The sequence below is a fragment of the Protopterus annectens genome, chromosome 1.part1, assembly GCF_019279795.1.
Source record: "Protopterus annectens isolate FY-2018-M chromosome 1.part1, PAN1.0, whole genome shotgun sequence".
Taxonomy (NCBI): domain Eukaryota; kingdom Metazoa; phylum Chordata; order Ceratodontiformes; family Protopteridae; genus Protopterus; species Protopterus annectens.
In genome coordinates this window covers 720,471,696-720,497,637 of record NC_056726.1, presented here as the reverse complement: position 1 = coordinate 720,497,637, position 25,942 = coordinate 720,471,696, and the positions used below count along the sequence as shown (strand labels likewise).

The 25,942-nt window shown below is 38.5% G+C and overlaps 1 protein-coding gene across 1 annotated transcript in view; it reads left to right on the top strand.

The window, feature by feature from the left end:
* Nucleotides 1–25,942, top strand: part of ARID3C (AT-rich interaction domain 3C) — a 308,368-nt gene that overhangs the window by 162,096 nt on the left and 120,330 nt on the right. Inside the window, exon 4 of the mRNA XM_044087210.1 lies at nucleotides 1,646–1,945. Within this exon, the coding sequence (XP_043943145.1) occupies nucleotides 1,646–1,945 (300 nt within the window). The remainder of the gene's footprint in view (nucleotides 1–1,645; nucleotides 1,946–25,942) is intronic.

Genomic DNA, 25,942 nt, shown 5'->3' with positions numbered 1-25,942 from the left:
CTTGTGTATGTTCTTAACCAATATTCCATATTATGTCTAATTTGGTGTCACTTATTTAAACTATAGTTGTTTTTCATATTATTTTTTAAAGAATGTAAAATTATTCTTCTTAAAATGTTTTGTTATACTTTGGAGCTTTCCTCCCCAGGCCTTAGTGAAAATGGGCTCCTACCCAATCAGACTTTCCCGATAATCAAATGTCAATTTAAAACAATTTGTGCAATATTTAAGCAGTAATGCACAAAAGCAAACAATCAAACAAAAAGTTTTTCACATTTTAGCTGGGCAAATGAAATATTTGTTTTCATAAGCTATTGGTGCATTTTATATAACTGCCACATATAGTTATGTGAGGTAGTTATGCAATAATGCACAAAAGGGGTTCTTATTATTTAATAATGTCACTTGTGGCATAACTTAAGTTGCATGATAGAACTTAGTACTTCTGCGCTTAATTGCTGTCAATTATACAGTATCAGGTGTATTTTTCTTTATTTTTGTTTTTTGTGTGTTAACAATCAAGAAGCAGTTCCATTAAAATCATTAACTTGCTCAGTAAAATTAGACAGTTGCTACAATCTGAAGAAATATATAAGCTAATTTAACACTATTCATTAAGATTCATGGTTTCTGTTTATTGTAGTCACTATGTTGTTTCTGCCTGTATATACACTCTGATTTTGACTCCCATTTTGTCCGACCATCAGAAGACCACTTAGTAAGATAAACCACCATGAAGAAAAAAGAAACAACAAAAAAGGCACAACCACTGAAAGAACAGTGCATTTTAACTGAGATGAAAATTAAATAAGTGCTAAAAGACAAACAAAATGGGCTTCAGGAGTTATTAAGAATTGAATGGTAATAGAAATGCATGCACTGTTATCTAACAACCATTACAGAAAAATAAATATGTCAAATATTGAGAAAAATGCATGCTGATGAATTGATTTACATAGCTGTAAAAGCTGTTATTTATTTGCTTGTTTATTTATTTATATTTGTTTAACTGGGTAGTGAACTGATCAGTATTTACCAATTTCCATCTCAGCCAGTGTAAGTTTATATCACTTGAAATGATGCTTTTTTGATGTAGTGATACTAAATGTAATCACTTAGATTGCAGTTTATGTGTTTTATCTGCCAGCCAGTCTTGCAGTCCATTGTGGTTCCCTTTGAATGTTTAAGCTATTATATGACACTTTCTATTTAGTGTAAATCTGCTGCTTTTAGGTGAATGCATCTATTTCACTGTTATTTGTGTAGGTTCATGATGGACTGCTCAACATACTAAGCTCTTTTATAATAACTGGGATATCTCTTCAGGAAAAACATGTCCTCAAAATTTCCATCACTTATCAACCCCAGGTTGGATCTGGAACTCAACATAATAGTCAAGTGAGAAAACTGAGGACTGACAAACTGTTGATGTTCATGCAATGATGTAATGATGTGTCTGGTCTCAATACAGTGATGTCATCACTGCTGTTGTGACTCAGTACCTAATCAAATACTTATTTCATATTAGCAATTGCTCAGTTATAACAGTGGTTATATTGTTTAACCTGGCTAATAAAAATAGCATATCAATTCTGAAGTTCCATGTAAATATATATATGTGTGTGTGTTTTTTTTTTTATTTCAGAAGATGGTAGCTTGCCATCAAACATTTCTAACCGAATAGCAGTTCCCATGTCTGTAGGCGGTCATCATATAACTGCAGTGCAGGCAGCAGCGGCAGCCCAGGCTGCAGCAGCACAGGCAGCGGTAGCACAGGCAGCAGCACTAGAGCAGCTGCGGGAAAAAATGGAATGTGGCGAGCCTCCTGAGAAGAAGATGGCATTAATGGCAGAAGAGCAACACCGCCTGATGCAGCACACACTACAGCAAAACTTGTTGGCAATGGCTACTCAGTTTCCTATGAATATCAAAATCAATAACAGAGGTATGTGTGCAGGCTAGTACACTTAAGTTTGTATTTTGACATTAATTATTGTATGTTTTTTAAATCATTTAAGTAGCTCGGAGAGGAAATATTTGTATTTGAACAGCTGGAATATTGTACTTCACTGCATGTTTCAGTATAACAGAACACTGGAGAGTGAAGAGGAACCTATCCAATAAGTACTATTGAAATTATCATGCAGAAAATGTAGAAGTGTAAGTCTTAGGTATACTCAGGTCATATGATTATAAAACTTGACAGTATTAACTTTTTCATGTGTCTTTTTGGCTCTTCACATCTGACCACCTCCTCTCTCTCAGTTCCTGTCCTTGTACACCAGGGCTACCAAGTCTACTGGACTCACTTTAGCCTGTTCTAGGCTAAACTAGACCCATGTCCAAGGTTGGTGAGTAGATCAAAGACCACAGGGCAGTATCATACTGCTGTTACACTATTTCTCCACCTCTGCACATGTCTAATAATGCTCTGAGAGTGGGCTTTACAGTGGGCATCAGCAGAGGACCACCCCTCATTACTGTGAGGGGCTGACATAAACTGGATGCCCATCCTCAGGCAGCACATAGCTGTTGTGTCCCCAGTCTCCACCAGGGAAACTGAACCATGATAATATGCCCCAGATATGTGTATTGCCCTCCTCCTCCCAGGAGGGGTAAGCCTATCCCCCAGCTGGCACTGCCAAGTACCAAAGCCACTAATGAAACTTGGATTGCCTGGGTCATAATCAGGACTTTATCCTTCTATGCCACCACTGCAGGTGACAAAAATGCAAATATTCCTTGTGATAATACTAAAATTTCAGAAAGAGTGCATGAATATGTTTTGGAAACGGGTGGGTGACCCTATCACAATTTTATTTTGGGTAGTGGGTAAGGAGCTGATTTTATGGATTTTAGTGTAGCTACTGTAAGTGACTGTGCTTCATAAATGATGGAAGGAGGGAGGGTTGAGACTGTAGCTCTATCAGTTTCATGTGTTGTATAGAATAAGGCAAAGGTAATATTGAACATGTTCTCATAACTACTGGCATCATAAGGGACCGGAGAATAGTAAGTGTCCTGATGTTATGTCTTTAACAGAGTATTTGAGGTACCATTTGTTGTTTGAATGAACAGGAGGAAAAAGAGCATTGCATCTTTCATGGCTCAAAATATTATACACAGATCTCCAAAGCGTGTCTCTAATGTTGTTTGCAGGCTTAATAGATTAACGTTTGTCTTGTCTATTTCCCAAAAAGGATACAAAGTTTATTCTTTGTATATATATATATATATATATATATATATATATATATATATATATCTTCTGTTTGTTTTTCTAGAAGGTTGTTTCTAGTGTTCAAGAATGTAGCAAGTTTCAAAGGTTTCCTCATAGGAAAACAGTCCTGCTTAGTTTGCCTGATTAGGCCATAGCTTATGGCACTGTACACAGTGACTGTGCATTCTATGATGTGTTATAGTACTATACATTATACAGTACTATGTAGTATCTACATTGCAGGTGTGGCACAGTGCTGTACACTGTAAGACAATCCAAAGGACTGTCATTACATGCCGTATTACTGCACTGTACACACTATGCTGCTTTACAGCACTGTGTACTGCATGGTATATTACAGCATTCTATATGTATCATGTATTATGTGACAATACATCATATGGTATAATACCTATTTAGAAAGTAAAAAATTCTAACTGTCTCAACTCCTTTTTAGCAGTAGAAAAATGTAATTACTGTCAAAAGTAATCCATGTATCTAATCATTTTCAGAAAAGAACTGTGTCATACCTCCAAACATTTTAATCCCTGAAACAAACTAAATGTCCTGCTGTTATGGTACCTGCAGCAAGAATGCAAATGCAAATGCAAAAATGAAAGACCATTGTATGGGAATATCAGATGACAGGATAAGGCAGATAAAAACAAATGTATTATGTTTAAAAGAACTTAGAAGACGGTGCGCTGGTATATTTCTTTAGCACAATACTTTCCAAGTATTGCATATGCATTTACAAATAAAGTAAAACAAATGTGTTCATTGCTACAGTCCATGCCTCCCCTGGTCATTCAACAGAAACAAATTACTGACTGAAAGATGGAAAGAGTTTTAATACTTATTTTAAAAGCTTATGATGAGTGCTGGTCATTTTTGATATGTAATACTTAGTTTACAGTGAGCATGCTGACTGGTCTGTCCATTCAGTTTGCATGTTTTCGAATGTTAATGAATCTTTATTGTATAATATAAATTCTAATATTTTTTAAAGTATCTGTCCAGCTAATGGTTATGTTGTTGTACATCACCACTTCTGGGATGTTGGGCTATAGCTGTCACAACAGTACAGGTGCACTTTGATTTGTGTAAATCTCAGCCAGAAGTCCAGAGTGCTGTCCATAATTCATGTTTGTGGAATGTGCATGGTCACATGCACATGGCAGGAGGTATTTTGTGAGCTCCCTGTACTTAAACTAATTTATTTTATTCCTGCTTGAATGACTTCTCTGTGATGTTCAATAAAATGGAGGTGGTGTATGAAAAAAATCGCAAAGAGCATAAATTCATAAATATAGAAAACAGATTATTTCAGAGCTCTGCCATGGACTAACATATTTCAGGAACAACACATCAAATCATGAGACTTGACTTAATCACTTGTAGTTCCTTGTTACAATACAACAATAGGAGATTGCAGACAACAAAGTGTCATGCTGAAATGTAAAGTAGAATCCAATCAAGTGTAAAAACTGCAAGTGAATTGAGTAATAGAGTAGATGATACAGAAAATAGAGCAGGGCACAAGAATGTAAGAAAGCTGGCCTTCCCTGAGCACTTGGAAGGAAATAATACCATGATCTTTATAGTGGCAGCAGCACAAAAAATATTCTGGGTCTTAAGTCATTACTTATGATAGAGAACACAACTACAGAATGACTTCCAGAATGTCTAATGCCAAGTATTTCATGCAGTTTATTTTCAAATATCTTAATTATGCAGACAAAGAACTTGCTATGGCAAAATCAAGAATGTTGGGAATGATGTGAAAATGGGAAAAGCGGTGATGCATTTAGTACAAGACTACAGGGCAGCCCTATTTGTGGAGAGGGATGTCCCTAGCCCCCCAGCTTAGGAGAGAGGATTTACTGTTCAGTTAAGATTCCCAGCATGCTTATATATAGCCAAAGGAAACCACATTCATATGTTCAAATCTATAGATGAGGTTGAAAGATATAGACGTGCTAAGCATGACCTGAAGAAAAAGTTGTTTTTAGAAATGGTGGGGGGCACAGAATATACGATGGATTGTTCAGAGCAGTACTCAAAAACAGAGGCCAAAAGCCCCATTCTGCCTGAAACGTGGGGTACATCAAAAAGGGAAGGTATGACAAAGTGTGGATTGTGATGCCCTGGCTGATAAAAATAATAGCATTTGTCAAGAGAAATATGCAAACTGGTGGTATACAACTGTCCAATCGATAAGTGGATCTTTCTTTGTTGCCTAGTTTGGATGAGGGGGATGAGTGGGTGGACACAGACTTCCAGGGGCCATTGGTAGAGGTTGCAGAAATCAAATCCATAGAAACCTTATGGAGTGAATCCACCACTGTCAGTGTTAGTTCATCTGTGGGAGAAAGAGTCTTGATTCTGCTACTGAACACTTGACATATGCATGGCTAGTGTTCTGGATTACAAAGGCATGCAAGCGTGAAAGTGGAACCCAGAGTAGAACCCAATTCAGATGAACTTTATTGAACTATGGAACGTGGGGAGTGCAGAACACAAATATGTAAATGATCAAATCCACAACGTGAGCAATCATAGTGGATGAATATGGTAAGAGGGTGAATGCCATGGCTGATGATTTTATTTGTGATAAGTTCTTGGGAAGTATCTACCTGTAAATAATCAAAAGATATGTTACTGTATGTGTACTACCCACAAGCAAAACTATTGAAAGTATATGTGAAAGAGTTCTTATGTGCTTTTCACATTGTAATGAAAACTATATAATTTGAAATTCTATAATATGATTAGCCATTATTAATTGGTATTCTTTAGCTACATCAGAAATCTAAAAAAGAAGGCCCAGCTTTGTGCCAAACTAGTAGTGGATGGTACCACTCATACTGACCCTGAGGACATTGCCAACCTTTAGCAGACAGAATTGGTGCAAGCTTCACCCCCCTGTCACCACCAGATATACTCCAAAGTATACTTGCCACCAGTCCTCTACCTAGTGTCTCCAAAGAGCAGGTCATAGCCACACTCTCCATGGACAGAAACACAGCCTCTATGGGACCGGATAACATTCTAGGTGACTACTAAATGGTCTAAAACAGGACCTAATGGAACCACTCGGCGCTCTTTTTATCCACAGTCTAGGTACTGGCTATGTCCCAACAGATTAGAAAGCAGCAACTATAATCCCTTGCACAAAGGGGGGGGGGGGTCCATCAACCAACCTGGGAACTATAGACCCATAAGCCTAACTAACCTTATCTGCAAGGCCATGGAGAGAATCATCATGGACCTTATCAACAAGGACATAGGTGACCTTCAAACTCTTGACCTGACCCAATTTGGCTTTGTTAAGGGTAGAGCATGCTTACTAAACCAGGTAAACTTCTTTGAGAATGTCACCAAAACCATGGATCAAGGCAAAACAGTGCATACAGCCTATCTTGACAAGGCTTTTGACACAATTCCCCACTCAGGTATCATTGAGAAACTCAGCTAGCTGGTGATTAACCCATATATCACTAGATGGGTGGCCAACTGGCTCAGCAACAGAATGCATAAAGTCAAAGTTGGGGATTCCACCTCTACCAGCAGACCAATTACCAGTGGTGTTCCACAAGGATCTGTGCTGGGCCCCTACTGTTTGGAATCTATTTCTCAGAAGCCCAGGTGAAAATAGATGGCCTATGGCTTAGCATGTTCACCACTGACTGCAAAGTGTGTTCAATCACTGAGTCCCCCAACAATGTTGATATACTACAAAAAGGGCTTACACAGACAAATGATTGGTGCCAAAGCCATGGACTTAAACTAATTGCAAAAAAAAAAGTGCATTAGCATCCCTTTTGACAAAGGGGAAGTCCCTACAAATTACAATATTAACAGGACTCCCCCTTAGCTCAAATCCTTTGGTGAGAGATTTGGGTACACAGGTTGATAACCACCTTAACTTTGATCACCATGTGTCCACAGTGGTATGAAAGGCCTTCTATGTTGCACATCTAATAAGTACGAACACCACATCCAGAGCTAAGGATGTTGTATCTTCCCTGTATTCATCCCTCATCAGACCACTAATAGTTCAACTCTCCCTTCTGTATGTACCTCACCAGACACCTGCAGCAGCTGGGGAGACCTCAGAGATTTCTCACCAAGAAAATTCATGGCCTTCAACACATGACCTACATGGACAGACTGATGGCCCTGTCACTGTATTCTGTATCTTACAGGCTGCTGAAAGGCAAATTGTGCCTGGCCTACAGAGCAGTCTTGGACCCTGCCCTAATGGAACTGATGCACATCTGCAAGTCAACATTAACAGGACATGCTGGAGAGACAGATATGTCTTCCTGAGATTGCCACTCCTCTTGAACGAACTCCCAATTCACATAAAGCAGAACTCCTCAATGACCCTATTTAAGCATAATTTAGACAACTGGACGGGAGACCTTAAATTTGCCCTGGGGGTGTCACCTATGTCCATCTTGGATGAGGGCATTCAATGCTGATCATAGACTCAAGCTGCAAATATAGAGCATGCAACTTGGTCAAAAAGGGAACAAGGGTATAACATGGCTAGGCTTATAAAGGCCCCAGGGCCAATAGCCTAGTAACCCCCTATGAACCTATGTGTTTATCTTGACTTACATGATTTTTTTAAATGATATGGGCTGGTGAGACTAAAAGGTGTTTTCGGTCACAACTCACATTGACTTGTTAAAGTAGAAGTGTAGGACCTAGGTAAAACTCACACTATAAGTCGAGGGCTGGTCCAGAGGGAAGCTGCTCTGCAGTGACCTACAAGTACAGTACAAAGGTTGTCCTGGGTTTATTTAGCAGGAAGAGTTAAGGAATCCCCACCCAACATAGAGGAACAAAAGAATGATGGCTGAAGTATAATCCTGCATGAGGCAATAACTGGATTTTTAATATACAGGACATTGTGACACTATACAAAAGAAAGAAAATGTTTAATTGCATACATAACAGTAAGACAAAACAAGTATGTCAACAGGAAACAAAACTGAAACTTAAATATCAAGCAAGATTATGGAAGCTCTGTAAATGCTGGACATATGTAAGTAGTTGTGGATCTACTAAAGTGAAGAGTGGTAACCCTCATACATGACTTCATGAATTGGTCTAAATTAAATGAAGTGATGCACAAATTGGGTAAGTGGGCAGTACTATTGATTAAAAAAGTGTGTCAAAAACAGATGAGAGGGAACTTTTGTGGTCCAAATGAAGATGATATAGCCCCATTTGCTGACTTTTATAAGGCAAAAGAAGAAAGTAAAACCAAAACAGATGGAATAATTATTGGGAGGGATTTTAACACAGTGGTTGATCTCACCCTTTATAGGTTAACAGGGGACAGTTAGAAATAAAAAAATCTTCAGCTATATTCAGAGAGATGACAGCAGATTTTGAGCTAGCACATGGATGATGGAGAATAAGGAATCCTGTGGGAAAACTCCATGCATATTTAGGCCCTAAGGGGAAGGTTACTAGTCATATTGATCTATGGCTATTTTCCAAAATGTTGTTTGCAAATATAGAACACATGGACATTCTCCCAATTGTATGATCGCATCATGCAGCAGTTATTTGACTGTTAAGAATGGCCACACAGGCACATTGGTTATTTGACCCCTTTATTAATGAAATTTGAACTGTCTGTAGAAATAATAAAAAGTAGAATAAACTCTTGTTGGGACACCCTCCCATATGGGAATGACTCAGTGTGGCTAAATTGGGGTTTCTTGAAGATGAACATTAGAGGGCTAGCTCAGACCTTGACAAAGAAAAAGAGAGATGTGAGACTGAAGAACGTAAGGGAGGAAAAAGGACAGTTAATGTATTTAGAAACTAGATATAAAAGACAGGAAGGGCAGGAATAAACAGACATCCAAAGAAGTTAAAAAAACTTCTTAGAATTTTTATCAGATTATTGATGCGAAGTGGGAGAGATGCAAAAGTGTTTACTGGACAACGGGTATTCACTCACAAATGTTTATAGCATGTAGGCTGAGACAAAGAGTGAGAAAATGGCAACATTAGCATTAACAGATTGTTTACATAATCAAGTCAAATTAATAAGAATTTGGTGGTGGAATATGGGATCAATTTATGTCTGTTGTGAAGAAACAAAGGACAGGTCAACTTTCACAGTAACATTGATTCTACCAAACATTGCATCAAGTGAAACAGATGAATTAGTGAGAGAAGTAACACAGAGTAATGTGCCATCTGTCATTGAAGGGCTGACCACATGGAAAAGTGGCAGGGCTAGATGGACATACAGGAGAATTTTATAAGGAATATAAACAGGAACTAACAGACCAATTATCCAAACGTTCAAGAAAGTGAAAAAAGGAAATCTTTGTCGGAAAGACCAACATAGCAAAGGTTTTGATATTCTCAAAGCTGAAAAGGGGAAAGACTTTATCAAATAATTAGAAATCAATATCTCTGCCACAGTCAGACTTAAAAGTATATGCAAAAAAATTTAACAAACAGCATAATAAAGCTCTTACCATTTATTGTATCTTGGCAGCAGCAGAGTTTGTCAAATATAGGACAATTAGACTGCAGTTAGTAAAAGTATGTTTTTTGTATGCAGAAATTTTGTTCCTTAAGAAATCGTAATGTGGATGCTGTACTAATGTATTCAATGCAATAGGCATTTATGTGGTGTCTTTTGGAAGTAATGAATTTTTCAAAGAAGTTTATCTCACAATGTCAGTTACTATACATGGATAAATCCTAAAGCTGTGCTCACTATGAACAGATAATTACAGCAAACAATGGCTCTGACTTGCAACATGAGACAATGATGTTCTATTCAACCTTGTTATCTGCAGTTGTCACAGAATTTGTTATACATTATTTGAATGAACAAATCCCAAATGTTTGTATGTACATAAGGTATGGGGACCCTATGATAACTTGGTTTGCAGGTAATTGTGTATTGTGGCTTTTATAACCAGAATATAATACCAAACTAGCTCTAGCCATTCTTAAACAGTTAGAAATTATAACAGGATTGGAAAGAAATGAACAAAAACTTTCATTTTTCTTTTATCAGTTATTGCTAAAATGAAAACAAAGTCATCCCCAGTGAGACTCAAGGAAAAGATCGTAATAGCTGATTTGTATCTAGGGGTTACAGCGACATTTGATGCAATAAAGTCTTGGAAATGAACACTAAGCTGCTTTCTAAAGAATTAGAGATAAGATTTAGGGGTGGAGAAAGAACATTTATTTTCTTTACAAAAGTGCATGTTACTAATATGTACATTCTTCCTAAGCTTCTTTTTTGTCAAGACATCATCCGCATTTTTTATAAATCAGGATATCTAAACAAATACCACACCTTAACATCAAACTACTTATGGGATGGAACTCATCACGGGATCCAGAGAAAGAGGTTAGGCCTACCATCAAAGTATGGGTGGGGGGTGGGGATATTCCAGATCTCTAGAAGTACCATGGAGCAGTAGTAAAACGTTAGTATATCTGAGCCTGATTGCATTCTAGGACAATGCTGGTGTCGGTCGTGAATGCTGTATTAAAAGAGATATGGAATAATGGTATACATTCAAAAGATACAACAATATGGGACCTGGGAGGATTGGAGAAGTGAGTAGAAACAAATGTATGGAATGCATAAGTTTGAAATTCATGAATGTTACTGGAAGTGCATTTAGGGCATCAAATATTAAAGTAGGAGGAAGTTCATTTTTTAGACCAATTGGGCAGATGAAAGGGAATGATATGTAAAGGATGTTTGGGACTTAAACAAATATGATGCTGAGTTACAGTGATCTAAAATTTAGTATGTAAAACTAGGAATTTCACTGGTGGCTATTCTTACAAGAAAACCAAGTATATGAAGAAGAGATCTAAGAAATATAGAGGAGGATTGAAAATAAGTGTTTTCACAAGGGAACTAAATGATGGTTTAATAAAGATGTTTCTTGTTTAAAAAAGGCAGGAATTGAATAATGTATGTAATATTGCTTAAATTATATGATATATAACAATATATGTGAAGTATAGTATTTATGTTAATATAGTTTGATTACTTTTATATGAATGCAGATTTGCCTATGTCACAAGTGATGTCATACATACATATATACATACATATATACATACATACAAACAAATATTTCAAGCATTGGCATTAATGCACTTTTAGCCTGGGAATATACCAAACAATTAATCTCATAAGAAGTGTCCAGGCTGTTCTTAAAAAATTCTAAACCAGTGCTCCCTTTAATATAATTTGGTAGTCTATTCCATGTATCACCTTCCCTTTCACTCTCTCAGAGAACCAATTAGTACACTTCTCATTCCTATAGAATCTTCTACATAGGTTGTCTGATGATTCTCTAGTACTTTTTGATAACCCCAAACATTCCCAGAGATCATTGCCTCTAAATACCCTATATACTCGAATAATAGCTCCTCTTAGATAACTGTAAGAGACACTGCACAAGTTCAGATATGTTAGTCTTTCTTAATAAATTAAATTCTCACATCCATGGATGCCCTTGGTATATTTCCACTGTACTTTTTTTTCCAGTTTATTCATGCTTGTTTTCTTATAAGGTTACCTCAAAAAGCAAAGCCAGCACCATGTAAGTGTATTCAAACTCCTCTTTAATGTGGCAACACCATAAAATTCAGACCGATTTTGGCAACCTTGCCTTCTTGGAACATATTTCAAATGCCCTGTATAAACATACACTTAAACACAATAATGCCAAGTTCCACTTTATGGTCATTGATAAAGTTTGGGGGGACAGGAAAAACAAATTGGGATGGCATACAATATTAAATAAAAAGGAGAGGGAATGGATCATTAAACTTGGGGGATTGTTCTCTCCAGGGCGTAATGACCATATGTAGTCTATGTGTATGATCACAGTTTTGACAAATGGAGTTGTTGTTGCTTTAAATGTTGATGCCTAATTATGTAATGATGATTGATTATGGTATAAGTATTGATGACTTATACTTATGTATTTATCACCGAAGAAGGAAAGGTTGCCAAAACCAGTCTGAATTTTATGGTGTTGCCACATTAAAGAGAAGTCTGAATACGCGTACATGGTGCTGGCTTTGGTTTTTGAGGTATACTTAGGAGTTTTGGGCCTGTGCGTCAGCCTTAATGTGAGGGGTGTGTCTTTGGAGGTGACTGTTTCTTATAAGGTTTCCATATTGTTATTCCATACTCAAGTTTTGGTCTAATGTAACTAAAAAACAATGATGACATCCATTCTGATTAATCTGATTTCCTAGACTTTATACAACCTATAGATGTTCTTCATGTTTCACTGTTGCAGTCATCACATTTGGGTTATCTGCCTGCAGGTAGCCCTCAGTCGGCCAGAATACCAGAGACTTAGTATTTCTATGTCAGATGCTATTGCTCCAGGACTGATGTCAGGTCGTCAGGGGTATAAAAACAGGCAGCTAACGCCATTACATCAGTCTTTCTTGCCGAGGAGCTGAAGCAGAAGCAGTTCGCAAGTGCCGGTTCGCCGCTACTTGAATTATGTTTACGAATTTAATAATCCTGAAGTCTTCTAAAGCTAGGTACCTCATTGGGGACCCTTTTTTCTTGCTCTAAACAATGTCAGAAAAAGTTAACAAGTGTCTTGCCTGTGGAAAGCAAATACCTCATAGAGATTTTCATTCTTACTGTGTCACCTGTTTAGGCCCAGACCACGATGTCCCTCACTGTCGGTTTTGTGCCTTATTTAATGCCTGAACTATTCATTGTCGGGCTCTCTTTGTCGCTAAATTCTTTTAGCTGTCGATCTCCGTATTCTGAAATGGCTTCGGTAAGCCATCCAACTACCGATATTCAAAAAAAACATAAAGATAAAGACAGAGACAGACCACATAGGTCCAAAACTGCCGACGACGCTTCCATTAAGCGAGTCGCCAGTCCGCCAATACTCAGTGAGGCAGCTTCTACTGAGACCCATTCAGAGTCCAGTATGCTGCGAGACTCTTCATCGACTATGGAACCTGCAGAAGTCTCTACCTTGGATGGGTCTAGAGCCGCTGAGCAGCCGCCAGCTTCTGAGGCAGTTATTCACTCAAACGATGTTTGAATAAACTGACAACTTCTTTTTTAACCAAAACTACTGAGTTTCTTAGGCCCAGAGTACACACTATGCCTAGAAAACCAACAACCAAAGCTCATGCACCTTCTCCCGTGCCACAAAAACAAATGCTTAGAATGGCTGAAGACCTTATTACGCTGATTAGGGAAAGTCAGCCTTCCCCTGCTAATAGACACAGTCCAGTCCCCTTCAGCTTCTACAGATCAGGAGTCCAATGACTCTGAAATTTCTGATTATGAAGACATGCCCTTATCTGCTTATGAGGATTCAGTTGCAGAGGAATCCATTCCCTCTGCCTTCCCTCCAGGGGATTTTTCTTTTGGTGAAACCTTGCATACCTTATGAGATCATTTCCACTGGGAATGCCAAGAGTATCCTCAGTCCAAAAAGAGACTCAGAGAATTTCTAGAGCTACCTCAACACAGGCCCTTAGCAATACCCCCTGTACTGGATATTATGGAATCCAGTCTTACTCTTGACACTTTACCTCCTGCCCCTATGAAACCAGACAGGTACAACAGAGTACCTGACACTCACAAATTTCTTTTCAAGAATCCCACTGCTGACCCAGAGATCATTTCCCAGGGACCTAAAGGTATCAAGGCTACTACAGCCAAGAATCCCACCCCTTCGGACAGGGATTCCAGATCTTTGGATAGATGGGATAAGAAAGTATATACCTCTGCAACTCTTGCTATTAGGGCATTGAATTGTCAGTTTCACATGCTGAAGTACCAGCAGCATATTATGGAACTTATTAAACAAAAAGTGGCAACTTTTTCAGACTGTGCAGAAAATAAAGAATTGCAGGAGCTTATGCACTCTGCAAGCCAAGTCAGCAAGCATACTTTGCAGTGTGACTTTGATGCCCTAGAAGCATCTTGCCGGGCAGTTGACACTGGCTCTGTACTGAGAAGACACGCTTGGCTGAAGGAGTAGACCTTGCCAGACCATGTCAAATCAAAGTTACTAGACACTCCTTTGAATAAGGATTGTTTGTTTGGTGCCAAAGCAGATGAGGTTCTTAAAAAGATGGAAGAAAAGGCTGTCTATGCAGACTGTTAAAGAATTCTTACAAGTGCAACCCCCTAGATTCAGTAGGCATTGCCCTTCCAAACACTGGTCCTTTCCAGCCCCCTCCAGGCCTTCTCAAACCAGACCCAGGGGAAACAGACCACCCAGACTTCAGTCTTAGGGTATGCAGAGATCTAAGCAATGGAGTGCCCCCACTCCTAAAGCAGAGAGTGGTAAGCCACCTCCTTACAGAAAAAGCTCACAATGACTTCTTTACTCCACTCCCCAACCCTGCCATTGCTTGTGCCCTTAGGAGGAAAACTTGCCCTTCATGCAAAAAACTGGATGTTCATCACTCAGGACTGGTGGATCCGCAACATTTTATCCCAGGGGTACACATTTTATTTCCATTCACTGCCAACCCCAAGTGGGTTTCCAGACCTTCCTCCAAACCAGTGGGCAGAGGCTCAAAACCAAGTACTTTCCCTGCTCAATATCAGAGCTATTCAGCCGGTTCCAGTAGAACAGAGGGGTCAAAGATTCTACTCCAGACTCTTCCTGGTACCCAGGAAAGAGGGCTCTAGGCACCCAATCCTGGATCTTTTCATTCTTAACACCTTCCTGGTGGTGCCAAAATTCAAAATGCTTACCCTGCAACAGTTTCTTCCTATGCTAGCCAAGGATGCCTGGTTAGTCACCCTAGACTTAAAAGAAGCCTATCTGCATATCCCCATAAGGGAATCTTGCAGCAAGTATCTACGTTTCAGGGTAGGGTCTGTGCATTATCAGTTCTCTGCACTTCCCTTTGGCTTAGCTACTGCACACAGAATATTCACAAAATGCCTGGCTCCAGCCATTGCATACTCCAGGCAGAGAAATATCCAAATTTACCTGTACTTGGACAACGGCCTGATTCAGGCAGACAGTCTGAAATTGCTGCTACAGCACCTGGCATTTGTGAAAAACCTTCTCACTTCCTTGGGGTACACCATCAGCAAAAATAAATCAAAACTGGTACCCAGTCAAAATATTGTATTCCTAGGAGCAAGCTTGAACACAACTTCCCAGATGGCATTCCTCACCTCAGAAAAACAAGTCTATCTGACAGACTACTTCAAACAAATGGCCACCAGAACCCAGCGATCTGCAAGAAAAATATTGTAAGCCCTATGGTTCATGGCTTCATGTATACTGCTGATTCCATATGCAAGACTGCATATGCGGAAACTCCAATGGAACTTAAAAAGTCTTTGGTGCCAACATTCTCAGGACCTGGAAACAGTCATTTCTATCATATTCTGTCTAGGGATAGAGTTCCTCTGGTGGGCAGAAGCAGGCAACCACAACAAGGAACTGCCATTTACTCAACCCCAAGCCACTCAGACCCTAACCACAGATACATTAGACTATGCCTGGGGGCACACATGGATGGAACATGTATTCAGGGCCACTGGAGCCCAAGTCAAATTCATCTACACATCAACCAGAAAGAGATACTAGCTGTACAGAATGCCCTGACAGCTTTCAGATCCCTAGTCTTTCCAGGACAACTGCTAATAAAAACAGACAACACCACAGTTATGTGGTACATCAACAAGCAGGGGGGAACCCACTCCTACCTACTCTGCAGGCTAGCCATGTCCCTGTGGAACACGGCCTTGGACATTCATCCATCTGCAAGCTCAGTTCCTGCCAGGCAAACAAAACTTACTGGCAAACGACTTAAGCATCAACCTCCTAGACACACGAGTGGCAATTGGAGCACAGCACCTTTAAACTTCTGATCCAGAAATGGGGGACCCCAGAGGTGGATCTTTTTGCCTCCCCCTACAACCACCAGCTCAGCAATTTCTGCACCAGGAATCCTCACATTAGGGCCTGGAAAGTGAATGCCCTATCTTTTCAATGGGTAAATCTCTCAATCTATGCCTTTCCCCTTCTGCCCCTCCTTTCAAGAGTATTACTCAAGGTAAAACAGGACAGACCAAGGACAATTCTGATTGCCCCAGACTATCCATGCCAGCACTGGTACCCACTCTTGTGCAGCCTGACATTGGTGCCACCCTGGCACCTACACCAGAATCCAACCCTCCTCTCTCAGCAGGAGGGACAGATTGTGCATCCACAACTGCAAACCGTAAATCTTGCAGCCTGGCTTATTCCTTGAATTCTTCCCCAGCAACCTTAAGCAAACAGGTGCTGGACATCATTCTTGAAGCCAGAAGACCCAGTACAAGAAAATCCTATGCTGATAAGTGGAAAAGGTTCGGCTCATGGATTCAATCTAAAGGAGAGGACACAACACTGCCCTCTCTGCCTGTTATCCTGGATTACTTAGCAGATCTACACCACAAAGTCATGTCCTTTTCCTCTGCTAAGATACATGCCTCAGCCATTTCTGCTCATTACAACACTGAGCCACCTCTCTTCTTGCACCCTCTTATCAAACAGTTCCTGTGAGGGGCAAACAACTTAAGGCCACCAAGGAGAGCACCCACCCTTGTTTGGGACCTTAACTTTGTACTGGAAAAGCTCACGCTTCCCCTTTTTGAACCTGCTGCTTCAGCAGAGTTAAAATTCCTATCTTGGAAAACAGCCTTGCTTCTAGCCATCACTTCAGCTAGAAGAGTGTCTGAGCTACAAGCACTGATGGCTGTGGCACCCTTCATTATTTTCCATGCTGACAGGGTTTCCCTCAGGACTAACCCTTCCTTTATGCCTAAAGTGGTGTCCAGTGTGGCTCACAGTCAATCCATCCATTTGCCAACCTTCTTCCCTAATCCTCAAAATAAAGGGGAAAGGATCCTGCATTCCTTAGATGTGCACAGACAGCTCAGTTCTACCTTGATAGGACTAAGCCTTTCAGAAAATCTGACCAACTACTAGTCAGCTTTGCAGCAGGGGCAGAGGGCAAGGCCATTTCAAAACAAACTATTTCCAAATGGATAGCACACTGCATCCACACACATTTCACTAGGGAAACATCTACCTCTACAGCATTTCTCAGGGGAGCCCCTTCCAGAGACATCCTGAAGGCTGCTACCTGGAGTTCTGTACACACCTTCACCAAGCATTACCACCTGCCTATCTTTTCCAAATCCTGGTTAGGATTTGCTACAGCAGTCTTGCAAGGCATACTAGCCAGCCCTAACTCTTCTTGACTGCCTCCACCCTTCTTCAGCTTTGGGAATTCACCCAAGTGTGATGACTGCAACAGTGAAACATGAAGAACATAGTACAGTTGTGTACACTTACCATAAATGTAGATGTTCGAGTGTATTCAGTGTTGCAGTCCTGGTTTCCCTCCCTCCAGCCCCCTGTTTTTTTCTCTCACTCTCTCTCTCTCTCTCCTATCTATGTCTGTTACTAACCCCTTCTGGTGTATTGGTATTTACTTTTTACTGGTTGTGTTTTCCCCACCATAACCTAGCTCCCTATTTGGGGGGCTGCTGACATTTGGGGCAAGAAAAACTGATGTAATTGCATTGGCTGCCTGTTTTTATACCCCTGACGACCTGACATCCATCCTGGAGTGACAGCATCTGATGCAGAAATACTAAGTCTCTGGTATTCGGGCTGACTGAGGGCTACCTGCAGGCAGATAACCCAAGTGTGATGACTGCAACAGTGAATACACTTGAACATCTACATTTATGGTAAGTGTACACAACTGTACTTTCTATAACTCTCATTAACCAATTGGCTCATATGATTACATAAACTCAAAGCTGTATCTACCCATATACTTGGATTGTTAATTGAATGTAGAGTTTCAATCACTGTTTTCTGTATTAAATGTTCACCTTTCAATTTATGTCCCCCAAATCTCATATGCTTAGTTTTTAATGTATTTATCAGTATATTATTCTCCTGTATCCAAATGGTCAATTTAGTCAAGTTCTCCATGTAATCAGTATATCTGATTTCAGGTCATTTGCATACAGACTGTAGAACACCTCAGATAAAAAAGATAGATCTGAAAGATACAACCTAAACAAGTATGGGCCTAGGATTGGGGCCTGTGGGACATCCTGACTGTAACCAAGAATGTCACCTGTCCAGTTGCTGTATGATACTTGCCATCTCCTGATTATAGTCATGCAGATATCCATCTTATTAAGAGTACATCAATACCTAGTTCTTCTAATTTATTGATCAGTGTTTTGTGTATGACCTTGTCAAATGCTGAAGTTAAGTCTATATAAATTATATCACAGCTCAATTTTTAATTCATGGTTGTTTTTATATTGTTATACAACATCATGTTACAGGTGGTAATAGACCTATTTTCAACATATGCATGATGATGTGTATGATCATGTGTGGTTTTGAGTCCCAACCTTTCCATTTCTGATAATAACTTATCCAATATTACCTTCTCCTTTATTTTTTCACAACAGGAAAGTAGACATAAAGGTCTGTATTACTGTGGGTATGTCCTACTCCCCCTTCCCTTAAAGATGTGTATAATAAGTGCATGCTTCTAATCTTAAGGAATCTCCCCATATTTATACAGCCTAGTAAATAATAGATATAATGGTACTGTAAGTAATTGCTGAAGTGTTCTCAGGTCATTATTACTAATTCCATCTCCACCCTGTGCTTTAATTGGATCCAGGTTGCATAGTTCTTTTTCAATATAATCTAATTTGATTTCAGTATAAGCCGCGGTGGTGCAGTGGTAGCATTGTCGCCTCACAGCAAGAGGTTCTCCCGTTCAATTCTCGACTGGAGCACCTTCTGTGTGGAGTCTGCATATCTGCATATCCTCCCCGTGGTAAAGTGGCATTCGAAAGACATGCTTGAAAGGGTGTGCCTTCATTGAAGGTTGGGCGTAGAGCTGGCACCTTGGCACCATAAAAATCTACTGCCAATCATTAGCAGACCGGAGTTCCGCTGTGGCAACCCCTAACCAGGAAAAGCCGAAAACAGAACATCTAAAGTTACTTGGATGTCACCAGGACAACATTTCACCCCCTTGTGCAACCAAACTGTTTTGCATATGATTTTGTAAATATTGCTGTAATCTGTTGTGTTTGAGAATAAATTTTAGAATCTATACACAGTTTTCAGTTTGTATGTTTTTACTTCTGAATAGTTCATAGTTCATAGTCTAGTACTAAGCTAACTGCCCTTCCGAGCCATTTTAAGCCTAGCCAATTATCCCTTGTGAGAATCAAACCCTGCACCTTGTGTTTGTAAGGCAAACACCTTAGCCCTTAAGGCACCCTCCCAACCCAAAACAGCCTTTGCAATGCTCGAACCCAGGACTCTGCAAACCTTATCCAAAGTGTTTTACCACTAAGCCATGTCAGATGAATGACTTGCCAAGTGCTTACACTGGCTACCCTTCAGCTATCTAGCAAGAATATACAGACTGGACCGATTGTGAGGTGCCGCTAGAAAAATCAGTGTGTAAAGGCTGTATTTTTTCTGTAATGGAATAAATGTTTTCTTGAGCCACGGGTACACGGCACTGGCGATTAAACGTGGTAAGTCTGTGGAACCTGTTTAATGTTTACCACCATGTCCCATGCAACTGGCCATCTCCCAAGAATTCAGTACTGAATAACCACTAAAGATGCACTGTCCATCTTCCGCCAGCACTTGACCCATCGAACCACCGTGGTCAACAAGGGCCAAACAAATCGTTAAGCATAGCTCACGACTTTCCCTGATACTGCCTCTTATATGTATATTTCAGCTGCCTCTCCAACTTTCTTCAATTATCCGGTAAATTACTCAGGATCACGGTCAGCTGATACTGCCAGACATTATTATTTTATACTTTTGCATTGTTGGAGCAAGTGCTGTTCTACCAACTTTTTAAGTTAATTGGAGTAATATTTAATTACCCTGATTTGGACAATGTGTCCCCTTATTTTGTCTTTCTTCCAAGTTATTGTTATACACAGCTTGAGAGGTATTTTCTTTGCTATGCAGTGATTTACGTTACCCGCGCCCCCAACTTAGTACTCTAGAGAGACCGCAGTAGAGAAAGTACATTAGCCTATTTTACAGAAAATTATACCTGAAGATTTTTGTATGGGGCTTAAAAGTTGCAGATATCTGGTGTTTGTCAAAAGGGTCATTTTATGAGAATCAGGGGCAATGCAATTAAAACAGCTTCTTCGTGAAAACAACCGAATGTTTACTGATTTTTTTTTCCCGCAGTAAGAGGAGAATTCTAACAGTTGAGTTAACTGAATGCCAATGTGCATTACTTGTGACACTGTTCAAATCAACCAATAGAAAAGAACCATTTCTCCTGTTTGAAATGTGGTTGTGATAATACGCACGCAAGTGCCTTTTTTTAATCCAAAAACAAATCCTGTCGTATTCCCTTTGCTATTTTGGAAATATATAAAATCGGTTATCGGAAGCCTTGCCATAACAGTATCTGAAATACTGCAGTTTTTAATACCGCCTATCGCTCCGCAGAAGGCCCTCTACTTCTTCTACATCTTATGTATGTATAAAATGGTTTCCTATTATGCTCAATATATTTATATACATTTTCTTCAAATATTTTTTGATCTTATTTCAGGCTATGCTTAATTTGCCTGTCCAGCTAGTATATTTAATGTTTTCCAATTTGTAGTTTGAGCTTTTTCCATTTTTTGTCTCTCACCTTAATCAAGTGTCTTGTTTTTATGGAAATATATCCTCCTAACATTGTATACCTAGATCCTGATGTTAAACATTTTTTTATTTTTTTTTTACATAAAGTAACCAATAACCCAAACAACATTTGAATTAAACAGTAAAAAGTAAAACACGCTGAATCAGACGTTTAAATGAACCTTTAATCCACAGTTTGAGTGCTTTCATGCTTCTTAGATAGCAGAACATCATCAGAAACATGGCAGCCATTTTGTTACAAGATTTAAATAGCCTCAAAAGCACCAAAACTCAAAGCGTTTAAAGATACACACACTCAAAAAAAATTGCAAACTTATAAAAGCATTATACATACCAAAAACATCACAGTAAAAGCTATAATATTAAAAATACTAATCAAAACATTTAATAAGTATCAAAATGTTAAAATATTGTTAAATATATTAAAAGATCAAGTAAATGTAATCACATGAAACAGTCAGGTAAAGTAATTATACTTTGGTAGCTTTGATTTTTAACATAGGCTTAATAGAAATAAAACGGATTGCAAAGGGATTAAATGATTTTAAAATGGGTCGGATTTTCACTTGCCTAATGCTAATAGGCATGTAATCAATGTTGCTAATAATCATAATAATTCCACTGGCTAATAATGTTTAATTCTGTGACTAGTGATGTGGATGTGAACGTGACCACTCAAATTTTCAATCTTACTGATATTCGTGATTAATGCTGACACTGACAATAAGTAGTAATTCACATGTAGTAGTGAATACTACTGTAGTTAAACAATCTAGTCCAACCTCAGGAAAACACTTCCAGTCATAAATACTTCGATACTCTTAGTAGTTCCTCTCAGGAACCAGTAGTCTCCCCCAACTGGGAGGACTACTAAAACTTCTTAGGCATGGATATGGGATGTTGCCCCATATGTATGTTGCAACACAAACAACAACACAACAACAAGGACACAAAACTTCCTTTTCCCAAAGAGAAGAGGGTTATAGAAGAGGTCCAATACAGGAACACAGAGGGTTTCACACCAGCAATTCTTTGAATCGAAATTTCAGAAAAAATGTATCAAGAGAAAAAATGAGAGAAAACAAATAGAACAAAAAACAAATTTGAAAAAGGTAGGAACAAAATTTTGTCAAGTCGAATAGTAGGTAGTTTTCCCAGGCTGGCCTCCTCAAAGGACCTCCAAATTATTTATCGTAGTGGACAAGACCTTGAAAGACTTTTAAGGATATCTTTTCTTTATTTAAATTCTTTTCCTTTTCAGGGGGTTCAGAATTCAGATGGCACTTTGCATTAATTAGTCTGCCATGTTCCACTCCATACACCCAAGTGTACCCGTCATACAGATAGTAGTAGTAAATTAGTTGAACATATTTGATATAAAACAAATAAAACACAGAAGACGCCAAGGAGAGAGGTGGTTTAATTTGAATACAAACAGAGAGGGAGGAGAGAATGGGACGTCCTATCATTTCACGAATATCTCGTCCAGCAGATAAGGGAGGGCAGATTCACATTTTGACACTGACAGATATAACTGACATATTGATGTATCATATGTTGATGGAAGATTTATGAAACTATCTCTGAGCAGACAGTAGAGTAGACAGTATTATACATAGAGTCTAATCTCCTCAGCCCATATTTACAGATGGATGTCCTTATAGGATTCTTCTTCCTTCTCCAGTTATTCACCCTCTACTATCGACTATACAGGGCCACCTAAGATCACAAAGATCTGATAAGAGACCCCACCACTATCCCAGTAGACGGTTAGGGGCAATACAGAACCACTAACCACTTGTATATAGAACTTCCAGAGAACTTCAGTACCTTTAGTAAATGTCATCATTCTCAGAGACACATCAAACACTTTTGTTTTTTTTTATGATTTAATTAAATCAACTACTAATGTTGGAACATCTTTTGTGGGTTAGGGAAGACGGCAGTCCTTGTTCACCTTGTCCACACAAAGGAAGGATATGGTCATGATGGGTGTCCATGGCCTGGGTCTTTTTCTTCTAAATTCTAGGATTTGTTTCTTTCATTTTGATTCTTTCTTTTATTGAGATAGATGTTTTTCTGTCTTGTGTACACATAGTTTTCAGAGGGCATATTTTTTATTGCTGGGGTATGGTGGCTATATGTACCAATAGCCTGCTTCTGGTTAGAATGGGAAATTAGACACCATTTATCTGTTTAGACTATATTATATACGCCTTTATGTACTATTCTACAGAGATTTGCTTGGTTTTTTGTTTTGTTTTTTGTTTGGACAGTACGCTGCCAATGAGTGAATATGTTTGAGTAACAGTTCCCTCTGTGGTCTTAAATTTTTATTGGAGATGGATAGATCCAAGATGAAGATTCCATAGTAAGATATATGAAGATGAATGGAGGTATAGTGAATATAGGTCTATATAGGAAAAGACAGACAGTCATATATAAGAATATATCGCACTATCAGCACCCGCATATGTCTATGTATATATGAAAACATTGTCCGGACATTCTATGAGAGATCCACCCAGACACCCATTGATTGACAGAGGGTTAAAGATTTGGATAAAGATTTGGATATTGGATTTAGGATGACAGTTTATTGGTTAAGGGATGGAATCCAGGGCCATGACCATTATATCAGGGCCATGCCAATTTTTTCTGCCATTTACTGTCCAGCTTTATACAGGAACTTATACAATTTCACCCAACATAGATCATTCAACAAGACTCATATGAGGTCTAATGTCAAGGTTTTTATTTCCATCTATTAAATGATGTTCGATGTCCTATCATCATTCATTGACATCGTGGACCCATCTATCCGGGTCTATCCAACAAATTAGTAGGTGAGGGACCTGGGACCCAAGTTTGTTCACAAACAACTGCCAACAAACAAACAACTACAACACCCAACAACAACACACACATCACTACACATAATAGATGTAAGTTACATGTAATAATTTGTGTAAATTGTAATTTTATATTTGTGTAAAATTTTTTTTTTATTATATGGTATGGGTAGTTTCAAGATATGTGTATGTGGCGGGCAATTGTCCAAGGAAGGACATAGTATATTTGGCATCATGTATATTATGTCAGCCTTTTATGTAGCAAAACGAATCGGACACAGAGAGACAGAATGGCCAGCATATATCATATTAGGAAAGGCACTTTGACCAATGCACTTGCCCAAGTGAACATGGCAGATCCATAACTAAATTCATCATAAATTCAGAATACTTGAACACATATCTAGAAGTCATAGAAGAGATTTAGAGAATTAACTGAGATAAGGAGAGATGGCTGACCAGGGCAATTTCAATTCTTGGCATTAATGGCAAGGTCCCTTTAGTCCCTGTTCCCCCCCCTAAAACTGGCAAGTTTTTAAGTAAGTCACAAGTTTATAATAAATGATGATCTGTTTTAATTTTTTTATTTTTATTTTTGCATTGTTAAGATATGGTACATCATATTTATTTATATTTTTTTATTTTTTTTAACGCTGGCTATTTTTTTTTTTTATATGTCTTTTTTATTGTTTTTTTTTTTAAATTTTAAATTTCATATTGATTGATAACTTTGCTTTCCTGCAACTTTTATCTAATTTTGTTTCTGAAGAAGCCACAAAGAGAACAATAGCTTTTTCTAATTTATTTTATCTAAATAACTTGAAGTTTTCAAGAAGTGACAGAAGCTTTTTGAACAACTTTGAATACATTTTACATTTTTTTTTTCTTTGAGATTTCATCATTGTTTTGCTCTACGGACTGCTTTTTATTTAATAGAAATAACATTGTTAATGACTGGTGGGTTACAGACATCAAGTAACAGCTGCCAGAACATTTCTCTTTGTTCAAGAATTATTTCTATTACTAGGTGTAACTTTTTCACGAATATTAAATGCAAACATTTTAAAATCATGGCATATAACTGTTTATATAAGACATTAGCTACAAGCCCTTTACTGATCACATAGTTGTGTTGGTAAATTCTATTCCACAAAGGCCCTATGCTCTTGACAGTGTAAAATGCCAGGCAAGAGAAACACCAAAAAAAATGTTTACTACCCCCTTAAAAGTACAATTATAATGTCCCTTCACTCTAAGCAGTCTGGGGTAGCCAGATACTAAGAAATATTTCCCCTGTAAAACATATCTACATTGCTTACACATCCCACAACATTTCATGCCCCAATTTTTATTTGCTACATTTTGTATGCTTTGTTTTTTTTATAAAATAGCCTTTAAATTATTACTGTTCTTGTAAACTAATTTTGGCTGCTGCCCCAAATGGTCAAGCAGCCCAAAAGCACCAAATACTGTCTTTCAGTGACATTCAATACATTTTTAGAGATGAAATTTCAGAATTATATTGATTAACAAAAACCTGAGTTGAATCAGTACTCTTAGTATTCCTGTTAACAGTCAAATCCTTGGGACAGTTCAGTAAGGGACCATCTTTTATGTCTAATTTCAGGAATCCCATTTTTTGAGATCCCTGACAATGACAAGGGGTACCCACGATCAATGAACAAAGTGCAGAGTTTATCAACCTCTTGTTTAAAGACAAAATCATCTGAAATCAAACTACTGAGTCTAATAAGCTATCCTTTAACAATATATATTTTTTTTTTGCCACAAAGGGTGCTGATTGGTAAAATGTAAAAAGGCGTTTGAAAACGTTTCTTTCCTAAATAAACTAGACTCATACCTCTCTTCAAATTAATTTTTATAGAGAGTAATGTCTAGATAGTTTATTGAACTGTCAGTGGTCTGATAGGAAAAGTACAAGAAATCGGTAGAACAATTCAAAAAGTCAATAAATTCTTGCAGCTTGGTAAGATTCCCTTTCCATAGAATAAATATATCATCTAGGTACCACATATAACCTTCAACCTTGAAAAATAGGGGTGCAATGAATAGTTTCATAGTTTCCCAATACC